Source organism: Diorhabda sublineata, chromosome 8 (genome assembly GCF_026230105.1).
Source record: "Diorhabda sublineata isolate icDioSubl1.1 chromosome 8, icDioSubl1.1, whole genome shotgun sequence".
Lineage (NCBI taxonomy): Eukaryota > Metazoa > Arthropoda > Insecta > Coleoptera > Chrysomelidae > Diorhabda > Diorhabda sublineata.
In genome coordinates this window covers 18,365,856-18,378,806 of record NC_079481.1, presented here as the reverse complement: position 1 = coordinate 18,378,806, position 12,951 = coordinate 18,365,856, and the positions used below count along the sequence as shown (strand labels likewise).

Below are 12,951 nucleotides of genomic sequence, written 5' to 3'. Positions count from 1 at the left end.
TAATATTCCGAAAGCAAATTTCACTGTTCCCAATTAGTTTAAACAAAATGAATTTTCGTGCAATTGCACGCAAAGTCAGTATATCGCGTTCTCAGCACAGTCCGCGAAATTTAATTTTTTTATCATTTATAGCTTTTTCGTTTTTATGAATGTAAACCATTTCTAAAAATTCTCTTTTTCGTTTCCGTTCCAAAAATTTTAGAATTTTCATAATTGAATTTATGTTTTTTTGATATTTTATGGTTAGGTTGATGCTATTCAAAAAGGAAAAACTGCAGAAACGGATACTACGAGTACATTATCCAACTATTTCACTAAATTGAAATCTAAAACACCAAAAATCAAGAGAACTAATATTATATATCAAGTGCCTTGTACTAATCGTGACGCTGTCTATAAAGAACAGACATATCAGTATTTAGAAAATAGACTAAAAGGTCATCAATACGATAAAAATTAAAACTGCATTAACGAACCATGAAATATCAAAAAAACATGATTCAATTATAAAGATTCAAAAATTCTTGAATCGAAATCTCATACACGTAAAAGAGAATTTGAATAAATGGTTTACATTCATAAGAACGAAAAAGCTATAAATGATAAAAAGCAACTAAAAAATTTAACTAAAATTTATAGCTTCTATTCTATACATTCTAATAAAACTACAAATAATTTAATTGACTACTACTGTATTTTTGAGATGTAAGGACTAGGGAAAAATTAATTTTTCATATTAGAACAAAGTTCTAGTTTGATTTTATTGCTATTTTGATATTCATGATGAAGGTGATCTATTGATCATTATAAATACACTAATTGTCAATTTCAATATCATATTTTGATGAAGAAGAAAAATTTAAACGTCCATTTTATCTATTTTTCAAAAATTAAACTGTTATACCTATTATTTAGATTTTTCTGTACAATAATTATTTATTCACAATTTATTATTAACCGAAAAGAGAGTTTTTACTCTCATGTAAATAAACACGTGATGTGAGCTGCTATTATCGTACCTGTGTATATTGTACTTAACATTTTTTACAAATAGTTTGAAATTACAATAGAAACGTGTACATGTTTGATAAATATACGCGTTTTATTATTGTGAAAGGTAAGTTGAGCAAACAAATATAGTACATATTAAGTCACTGTTTCTCACAAATAAGTATTTCAATATAAAATCATGCAAGATATAAGAGCACGAAGGTCAGAAGAACAAATTCAACAACACAATGCAGTTATGTCAATCATAATCTCAAGATATACGAGATGAACGAAATCAACAGACAATTAAAACGAAAAGAAACGCGCAGATTCATAGTAAACAGAAGTAGAGGAATTGACCCACAACTTTTTCGAGTATTTACATCAGATTTATTTTTTCGACTAGCATTCCAGTATAAGACCGATGTTGAATATCAGGCTCATTTCAAAGTGGTTATTGCACATTTATATGTGGCACATTCTCGCGTAATTAATAGTAAAAATATGAATAATTATTTTTTATGTTTAGACAGCTATCACGAATTTTAATTTGAAATGTATTCGTTACTTCAATAGAGAATTCTTTATTAACCTAAATAAAGCGTACTTCCATTATCTATACAATGCTTTCGATTATAAGTACATCCCTATACACTTATACATAGTAAGTTAATTATCATTAACTGATAAATAAATACGAAAGATTACTTCTTATTCACTGCGACTATTTTTTGTGTGGCATAATAATCAAATAATTTTATTAATTACTGCATTAAAATTTATGAGATCCATCCGCTTCTGCTATTAATTATTTAGGATAAATCTCACATATCTCGATTACTTAAAAATTTGTTATGAGTGTAATATAGAAATTTATTACTGAATAGTCAAAAATACAGGAGTATCCTCGATCCTCTAAAAAATCCAAAAACTAATTCTCGAATGAATGTACTTATTCATATAACATTCAAGAAAATATAAAAACTATCATGCTCCAAGTGCAATACAACGCTGCGCGACTGATTACTAGAATGCAAAAAATCTCAATCTACGTAAATACTTGGAAGGTTATTTACGTATTTTGATAATACTTTTCATCGAGTCCCATTTTTTATGAATAATTAAACTTTTTTCTTTCACGGTCCATTATAGCTAACAACAATTTGGTTTTAAACGTTATCTGCTCATATGGAAAATTTTTCATGGTCAGCTAAAAATATTGTTTTTTTCTAGGAGAATGGCCATGGCATGCTGCCATATACCGTACCAAAGGAATTCAACTAATTTATATATGCGGAGGAACGGTTATATCTGAAAATCACATTTTAACTGCGGCACATTGTGTTACAAAAGCTCGTAGCAAAACAAGTGTTGATCCTCAAAGTTTATTAGTGTATTTAGGTAAGGTTTTCCGAAAATGGTAATATTCTTCAGCTGTATAAAAGACTTGAAGTTTCTGATCTAAATAAGAAACAAGACATTTTTGTTATATTTTTATTTTCAACCGTTCAAGTCTAAACATTTATTCTATCGATTCTTTAGCATTTTTAACATTTTTAAAGAATAGTTGCCGTTTTTCTCTTCAAAATAGACTTTATATATGCGTCTCATAAAAATTTCTCTCCTGTAATTTGAAACATAAGGTTACTAAACACAAAAAATTAGCTGGAGGCCAGTTCTGGTGAATAAGGTGGGTAATTTGCGTAATCCGCAGTAATAAGGGCAGTGAGTAGTGATCCAATGCTGCACCCAATACGTAGATAGTTTACGTATGTATAATTCTTAAGTCAGTATATGGCAAATACGTTCTTTTCATATGCCGATAGCCTCTTCTATTTCTTTATACATAATCCGACGGTTGTCCAATACCAATTTGAGGAACTGTTTCGCCATCAGTCAAGCTGATACGGCCACTTTTGAATGCAGCTGTCCAAAATTTTACGGTTGTAAACGATGGTGCAAAGTCCCGTACATAGTGTTTAACTCCACTTTGATTTGAATGATTATATATTCTCAATATCTCAGTTATGATCTCGATGTGATTTTGCTACTTCTCCCTTATGTTCAGATGGAAATTAGCTACTTAAAACATGCACAACATTCCAACATTTTAATTAGTCTAATTTTTAATTTATAAATTGAATTATGAGTGTGATTGAACATGTATAGTATTTAATAAAATTTGATGAACAAATAAAGCTGCAAATTAACTGCTATTTGTTGATTTGGGCAAAGTATTGCAGTATTCGGAGATAGATTGTGTACCGGGTGTTCCAATAAGAATAGCTCTCGATTATATCTCGGGAACCGTTTATAGTACAGCTTCGGGGAAAAAAATTTATTTCAAAAATGACTTCGAGAAAAACCTGGAAATTATCTACAGAGTTGTAGGTCCACCGCCAGAGGGCGTAATTAAATACCAAAAACTGTAAAATGAATAATTTACAAATTTTGCCTAATTAAGATGCATTTAAACTATGATTATTGTAATCTTCAAGAAATTTAGCATATATTTGATTTTACAAGTTTTAGTCTATCTCTTCAAATAAGAGGTGGGGGGAAGCGGGAACTTTATTATGAAAAAACGCCTGGAAGTCCAGTTCTACTTAAATATCTAGGCAAACTTAGTTTTTATGAAGAGAGTTCCTTTCTACCAATGTAAGAGTTATAATTTCGAAACAACCTAATGAGTAACGTATAGGCTATTTATTTATTTTTTTAAATCTAGCTATCTTGAAAAATGTTAAATGGAAAAATGCAGTTTTAATTGAGGAATATAAAAGTAGACCAATTTAGCAACAGATTAGCAAAAACAGCATGTTGATATCTTTTTCGTATTACGAGATATGTCTAAATTTTAAGCATTTTCCTTTAAACATAAATTACTCCGGTTTGACTGAACGGATTTTAACATTTTTTGACTCCTCAAAATTGTCTCTCCTTGTTCTATTAATAATAGTTTCAATTATTATGTCAATATTACTTATGTTGCCGTTTATTCTTTGAAGAGTAGATTGAACAACAGTTTAAATTTCTGCTCTCGAAATACTCTGAACGGCTTTTCGTATTCTGTCGATCATCTTATCTCTAGTAGTAGGTCTAATTGCACAAACAAGGTCTTTAATCCAACCCCAGAGATAGAAATCTAAGACGGTTAAGTCTGGTGACCTGGCTGGCCAAAAAATAGGCCTCCACGTCCTAGTCACCTATCAGGGTAAGCATTATCTTAAAATTCTCTAACTTGTCTGGAGAAATGCGCCGGACACCCATCGTGCTGAAACAACATAGACCTATGAGTTGCTACTGATATATCTTCTAGAAGAAGTGGTAATTCATCCCTTATAAAATTTAGGTAGCGTTCTCCGTTAATTGCGTTATCAAAAATAAAAGGTCCAATTATCTGACCATCTACAATACGGGTACTATTGATTTGTCGGATCAAATGACTGCTTATTCATCGCCATTGAGAAAACCAATTACATGGTATAAGGGGCCATCCATAAAGTACGTCACACGAATTTTAGGACTTTTGAACCCTTCCCCCCTTGTCCTTGTCACAGGTTGTCACATTTTTATAACCCCCCCCCCTCCTGATGTGACGTCACACATTTTTTAAATTTATGTATGTATTTAAAAATAATCGAGAGAAAACAGCTATTTTCATTTTTTACTTATTTTTATTAAATAATAATTTAATAAAATCAACATAAAGTCCAACATTTCATAAAATTTTTTAAATTTCCAATTCACATCCAAACTTTGCGTTTTAGTATTTTAAATTTCAACATGTGACGTCACAAAACTATTACCCCCCATTCCCCTTGTCACACGATGTCACACTTCGGTGATACCCTTCCTCCCCATTAACGTGTGACGTACTTTATGGATGGCCCCTAAGAAATTAGCTGTAGAATTGCTTCTAAACACTGCTCTTGTAAATGCAATGATTTTACATAAAACAGTGGCCAACAAAGAAATATCTGTGGTTGACTTCAGAAAAGCACTCGTTAAACATGAGCTGAAACGTAAAGATGGTCCAGTGAGGACGACTAGAAAATGGTATAATGCTTGTTATCACAACAACGTGATAAGTCATGACAGAAAGTACGCAAAAAATGAAACAAAAAGTAGCAACTTACTGTCCTGAAGGCCTTTCCCAACCCCATTACTGTTTGTCGTGTTTAAACAAAAAACATCGTTATTGATCAAAACATTTATTTCTGTTCAAAAATATTTTCAATTCACATAATGATTACTAATTAACAATAATAATAATAATAATTCATTAATTAATAACTTTATCAATACTTTATACTTTGGTTATTAATTTATAAGTCTCTAATCAAAATATTCCGAAAACGATTAGCAGTATCAAGATTTATCAGGAGTACCTTTTTGGTTTAAAATTCAATGATGTTCAAGTCCACTTGATATTTTGCTTTATAAATGTAATATTGAAAAAGTTATGTTCAATACTACTGGGTATGAACCGTGTAACTAGCGCCCTCAATAAAAGTCAGACATCAAAACAAATTCATTGGATGTATCAGCTTCAAAAACATATTCATATAAAATTTCAATATAATGTTGCAAGTAGTTACGACAAAATTGTAAAAAATTCTATATTTTTTTTCACGCACTTTATTGGCGTTTTATTTTTTACCGAGCAAATCCCAAATATTTTTCAGTTTTTCAGTTTCAGTTCTATCCTAAAGACTACACACATAGATCATGATCATGTATAGTTTTCAAAAATCTCTATCTTGTATTATATTCACAACTTGATTCAGCTTAATAATAATCAAGGATAAGTCCTTGATAAGTATGTGACTTTTTTATCACTATATCATTGCTACCTGGAACTTTATGATCATTTTCACAAATTTATATTGATTTATAAGATGGTGTTCAGAGCTAATTGTAATCAATTTTATTAGTAATTTTTTATTCCAGCTATTCCGTTTAGAATCGTTGAAATACCAAGAAAGACTTGGATTCGTCTTCTTACCATTAGATTTGTTTCCTAGTCCTAACCATTAGTTTGAATATATTAGAAATATCACAATTTTGGAGAAAAATCGTATTCTATAAATTATCATCTTCAATCATCTTGATTCAAACTGTAGTCTTGATACCTCCACGTTATTAGTAATTAGTAATATTTCACAGAGAATTTATTTATCTAATCATTTCTGAGGAATGCAAGTCGAGAAATATATTTTTATTGTTATATTTTCTTTATTTAAATATTTTCGATTTAGATAATGTATTTTTTTATAAATATTATAGGAAAATATAACTTGAAATCTTTTGGTGCCGAAACACAAGACAGAGATGTGGAAAATATTCGAATACATCCTGATTTCAATTCATCTACTTTCTACAATGATATTGCTATTCTCAAACTATCCAGACCAATTGAGATAACAGACTTTGTTAGACCTGTCTGTCTATGGGAAGGTGATACTAATTTGGAATATTTGACAAATAAAGAAGGTATATATTTTATTAGTACAATAAAACTATGTAATGTAAAACTTTATTTAGTTGATTAGACTAATTTTCTTTCACTCGTAAATTGTCTTTTTCTTAATAGGTATGCAATTATCGCATATTTTTTTAACGTTAATCCTTGCTTTGCGTTAATAAATATGTGAAAATTTTAATGATCTCCGTCAGTTCTATAAATTTAGTGATATATGTTTACAATTTTATTTCCGTTAAAAACTGCTTATAGTACAGGTAAAATGGGATTAAACTCGAGACTCTGCCTCTGATTTTCGAAATTCTTTTTCGGTTACTGAATAAACCTAGCAGCTCTTAACAAAATTACGGGCAGGGGTTTTCGCAATTTGAAACTTGAAACAAAAAAGGTCTCTAGTTATTTTTTCCTTGTAGCCACTATTTCTGAGTAAATCCCCCTCAACACTGAAAGCCGGGGCATCCGCTCGTGTATTCCCGCCAGTGCGGATTAAAGTCAATTTACGTTCCAGGCGCACATTGGAACTGCTCTAACTCTTAGTAAACTACTCCGTTTTCAAAAAATCAAAATGAGTCATGAAAGTTAAGATCTTCATTTTCTACTCGGGTAAGCTAGCATAATTTTCGATTTAGAAAATTTTCGAAAATCTTGCGAGATGAAGAGGTTATTGGCAACATAAGCACTTGAAGTTTCAATGGATAGTTTCGATCACTCGCCATATAAACTAGCAAATCTAAGACGAGATTTGTCGTTCGTGTTATTATTAATATTCTCATGTATATAACACATGTGAACTACTTCTTGGCTTCAAATGAGCTAACTTTTATTAAACACGATCTTGAACACTATCTTCGTTCTCGGTTGATTACTATTTCAATATTCACAGACTTTGTAATAATTTCTCTTTCTCTACGTTTTCGAGTTATTCGTGATTGAAAATATTCTTGAGCGTTCAAACACATTTTATAATGGGAATTTTGAGATTAGGAAAAAATTGAAACCTTTCTTGTACAGAATGTTGTGCTTCACATTTTTTGTCCCGGCAGTTTGTGAAAATTCTGAGGCTAGGTACAAATACCTGGGATATTTTTTTTAGAGAATTTTGTACTCTACATAGTTTGTAAAAGTAGTTTTTTCGAAATCCTCATAGTTTTTGAGTCATTCGCGTTTCAAAATTTTTTTGAGTTTCTAGTTCCAAAATTTCGAAAATCCATGCCTTGAATATATTTATTCATGATCCCAAAACCTCCCAGATTATAGAAAATCAAAACCGCCCAATTTGGATCATGGTTTTAGCTCAAAATTGCCTGATTTGCCTGTACTATTAAGAGAAAATACTGCTATCAAATGTGGAAATTTGAGCTCTAAAATAATTAGAATTATACCATCCAATTGCTACAATCCATATTTCAATTATGCCAAAAAGTAGGTAGTATTAGGAAACATTATTTTAATAGTGAAATCGGAGCTATACAAGAACTTGGGAAATTGCATGCAATTTTTCCGCCGTCAAGAGGTTAAGTTTCATGAGAAAAAGTTAGTTAAATGTATATTTACCAAATAGTATAATTTATTTTTATAGAGGTGTTTAAGTAGAGTTTATAATGAAACTACATAATATAATTTTCATATTGTCTCACACAACTTGAATATTTGTGAAAGAATCGGCAGAAATATGTAATAAAATATTTTTGGATACTGTATTTATGACACATGAACGATCTAACACAAATATAAAAATTCACTTTTCTGGTAGGTTTATTTAATTTTATGAGTAATCATGCCAAACGAATACGTGAAATGTTTTACAAGAATCACTTTTGATTTTCATAGTAGTCCAATCACCCTAAAAAAGTTATAAAGGTGACAAGTGACAAAAATCAGATTTTCGAAAATATCTCGTGATCTATTGTTCGGAGATCACTAGCAGTTATTATAAAAATGGTTCCTAATAAAATTATTAACAAAAAATATTCGCTGCATTTTTCTGTAAAATCGACTGTTTTCGTAGTAGAGCGCTGAAAAATCGACTATATTATGACGATGCACTCGTTTCCTCACCACCTACAAGGTAAAATACAAGGCGCGTTTTCTTACATGACATGACACATACTCCATAATATTCAATAAAAGGTTTTCTTATTCAAGATTAAATAATTTGTTATTGGAATTCAGTAGAATACCAAAAAAAAAACACAAATAAACTTTAGTATATAATTTTTTCTTATTCATTGTCGATATCTTTATTTTCTCTATCAGTAATAGTTGCTGACAAAACGTCAAGTGGACTAATTTCTAAATTGACATCTACATCTTCATCATTTCCATAATTTGTTGACCACGCGTTCAAGCATGAGTGACCACACCAATGTCCATAAACTTTTGAACACCTCAATCCAAATTATTTTTTGCACCCACATTGCCGCCATAACCTTTCGTACAATTACAAAAGATTGTGTTCAGTAGATAATTGGGTGCTGATAGTAATAAAGTCGTTATTGGATGTGGTATATTATATTTTAACTCCCAACCCCACTGCATATATATATATATATATATATATATATATATATATATACTATATATTATTTACTTTCACCTTATTTGCCTGTACTAAAATGGGTTGTACAACAGTTTAAACTCTTTAATCTTTTTAACTGTGCTATTTATTATGAAGTTACAATAAGTGTTCAAAATGAGTACCATTCACTTCCATACAATGGTATAATCTATTTTGAAATGCCTCTCTGACATTGCTTAATACGGCTGGATTTAATTGTCGACATTCATTTTCTATCCTCTCTCGTAAATCATCCAGAGATTCTGGTTGGGTAGCATAAACTTTTGTTTTTAAATACCCCCATAAAAAGAAGTCTAGGGGTGTTAAATCCGGTGACCTAGGTGGCCACTCCATCATCTGCCCCCTTCTATCTATCCAACGAGCGGGGAATGTTTCGTTTAAAAATTGTCGGACAGGCATAGCATAGTGTGGGGGAGCTCCGTCTTGTTGAAATACCAGGAAATCTTCGGAAAGGTTATCATCATTTTCTATTATTGTTGTAATACGTGGGTCAACCCCTTCCCTGAGTAACTCAAGATATGATTCACCATTTAAATTTCCGTTGATGAAGAAAGGTCCGACAATGTGGTCACCTAGGATACCACACCAAACGTTTAACTTTTGGGGATGTTGTGTATGGAATTCACACATAATATGTGGATCACTTTCAGCCCAATATCTACAATTATGCCTACTTACTAAGCCATTTAATGACCATGAGCATTCATCAGAAAAGCAAATATTGTTTAACAATTGTGGATTGTTATTGATAATTTGCGTCATTGATTCGCAAAACTCTAGACGACGATCAAAATCATCTTCATTCAACTCGTGCACCAACTTAACTTTGTATGGGTGGTACTTGAATTTATGTAGAACTCGGAAAACTGTAGAAGATGAAACACCGATCGCTCTACTTATTGTTGACAACGATTGGGGTTGTTGAGCCTCTAAGCTGACTTGCCCTAAAATTGCCACTTGGATTGCTTCGTTATATACGAGTCCCTCTCGCTTATGCACTTTATTGCAAACAGACCCTGTTGTGGTAAATTTCTCCATCAGTTGAATTACATACTTATGAGTTGCATGTCTTCCGTCATGTAATTCGTTAAATATTCTAGCAGTAGCTCTTGCACAATTATTATTTTGGTAGTATAAACCTACAATTTCAATTCTTTCTTGCCAAGAGTAAACCATTTCAGAGAAACAAAATAAATAATGTATCAAATTACACTATCAATAGTGACTACAAATTCTAGTTGACAATGTCAAACTTTAATAAAAAGTAGAGTTTTTTGTTGTTTGGATTTTTTAAGTAGAATAAATAGCACAATTAAAAAGATTAAAGAGTTTGAACTGTTGTACAACCCATTTTAGTACAGGCAAATAAGGTGAAAGTAAATAATAAGTAAAATTTGTGCTCTTAAAAGAAAAATTGTTTCTCTCATAAACTAACCACTTTAACCTACAAGTATTATACATTTTTGAAATCAGCTCAAAGAGGAGTATCCAAATTTTACATAAAAAATATGAAAAGTAATTTAAAAAAATAAAGGGGATGCTGCTAGGGGTGAGGGGGTGGTTTTTCCAGTAAGTTTAAATAAGCCATAATGCTTGCCCCTTCCAACATAAATTGACGTGTTTTTGGATTTTTTCTAAATACCAGTATTACAAAAGTTATTAAAGGTGGATACTTTTATCTGAAAAGCACTGTATATACTCAATAAATCTGCTTTGCTGAAGAAGTAAGGTAAAGGAAATTTCACTGCTGTACTTTGTTTTGTTGCAGTAATTATCTATCGATTGTTCTGAATTTGGGAAGCGTATATTGCTAGTGGAAAATGTATTCCAGCATTGACAATGACATCCCAAGAGCAATTCTTGTTGGAATATTTTTGCAAAATTATTTACACTAGGTGCTTTCTCAAGCATCTTCATGAATTTTCCTCCCCCCAAAAGTGCTGAAATTGTAACACATCATGGCACAGCAATGTGGATACTTGTTAACGCAATCAGTCGAGTATATTATGTTATAACATTGTTTTTTCATTGTTTTTTGAAAATAAATGATGTAGGTTTATCAAGTATATGTGTGTACGTATCACCCATTATGACCCATTGAAACAACTAAAATAACGTATATAACACTCAAGTTAAATTGAAAATTATTTCTTGAATGACGTAGTCCGATAAGCAGTAGCAGGTATAAAGAGACGGGTTTCGTAACAATGACATACGAAACATCTTGAAATCCTGTACGAGGCACAGATTCGTCTTAACCGTACCCTAAAGATGCTTTCTCAATACAGAAGAGAGCAGTTCGATTTATAGACGATCCAGAGTTGACCAGAAACTTGAGCAGCTTAGAGCATAGAAGAGATCACCGACCTGACTCTTTTTTACCGATACTACCACGGCAAATGCTAACATAATTCCGTCTAGAGCAGTTTTTACAAAGACCTATTCGATAGGCAGACGTGGATTATGAACACCGACTTCGCCTGTAGACACCCAGAAATTCAATTTATCGGGACTCATTTCTTTGGAAAAGTACAAGTCTGCAGAATCAGCTACATACAGCTTGGCATCTCCACACGGCAGTCACTTCTCGAATTACTTGAGTGTAATAGGGTTTATCCTTGCTTTTTATATAAAAAAATCTACCAGTGAGGAACATTTGGATAAGTTATAGTAGATTTTAATAAGTTTCTAAACCTCTATAGGATAAGTATATTAAAAAGTAATACAGTTTACGCCTTGGTGTACGGTATGCAATGTCATATGTGAGTCTAGTCGCATTCTCAGCGCTCAACTCCGAAAACTGTTGATTTTATTGAAAAATGCAAGAAACTTTTTTGTAGATAATTCTACTAGGAACAATTTCTATAATAACCGCTATTAACCTCCGAGCAATAGATCGCGAGATATTTGCGAAAAACTGATTTTCGTGACCTCTATAACTTTTTTTAGCCGGTACAATATAGAAGTCGATTTTTCACATCTTCATTACAAAACCGTAATAAAGGTTTATACAAAAATTCAGCTCATTCGGAAATTTTTCCGCTTTGGGATTTAAAATACCTAAAATGACTAGACTATATGTCTTGACGTTTATATTCGTATATGGTGTCGGGTGTTACTTTTGTACACTACTGATAGAGATGACGTTTAATTGATTGGCTTTCATTTTGCATTGATTGCTTCTTTGACGATTTTCGAAGGAATATGCTGGATACCCTTTAGGATCCATCTACAGTAGCATATTGAATTTCGTTTTAGAATCTAAGATAAAATTTCATTTAATAAATACGATATGATTTTCGAACAATAAGCCGAAACATTTTACCTAGTTGTTCTTGTACAAAATACAACTGTTTTCAAGTCTCAATTATTTTAACCATCTCTGAACATTATTCTGAGTGGATGTGGAATGTATACAATGCCAACATCATAAGCATAAATTAATGTTAGTATGTATATACAAACTTTAGCTTGTTTGTTGTGTGTGTCTAAAATGTTGAGGAGCGCCAAAGTCGATAAAGTGTAGGTTAGCTTACTTATTATTATATATCATAATCAATTGGCTATTGTTATTCCTGCATCAACTCTATAACTGATCTGTTTAGTTTCTCCCCATTTTCTTGTTCACTTTAATATAGCTGGTTTTTCCGTTATTTTTCATGAAACGATTTTTTTAAACACACTTCAATGTTCATTTGCCAATAAAATTTTATGCGGGTAGCAGATTATGCTGCCTCTTACTCATTTTTTGTTAATAGTTTAGCTACTAATTCTATTTCTAATTGCATTGTCGTAGTGTTAGATCTAATGATATTAGTTTCCCAGATGTCTCTTAGATTTTTTCAGTTGAATTTTTTGTTTTTTACGAAAGCTTTTTGTCTTCTTATTGGATTCTCTT

At 31.4% G+C, this 12,951-nt stretch overlaps 1 protein-coding gene across 6 annotated transcripts in view; it reads left to right on the top strand.

Annotated features, from left to right (window-relative positions):
• The window catches only part of LOC130447327 (transmembrane protease serine 11G-like), a 43,569-nt gene that overhangs the window by 24,081 nt on the left and 6,537 nt on the right, over positions 1 to 12,951 (top strand). For 4 of the 6 annotated variants that reach the window (XM_056784085.1, XM_056784086.1, XM_056784088.1 and 1 more), the window contains exons 6-7: positions 2,224 to 2,391; positions 6,280 to 6,486. In XM_056784085.1, the coding sequence (XP_056640063.1) occupies positions 2,224 to 2,391; positions 6,280 to 6,486 (375 nt within the window). The remainder of the gene's footprint in view (positions 1 to 2,223; positions 2,392 to 6,279; positions 6,487 to 12,951) is intronic. The other 2 variants (XM_056784091.1, XM_056784089.1) reach the window with 1 other exon arrangement.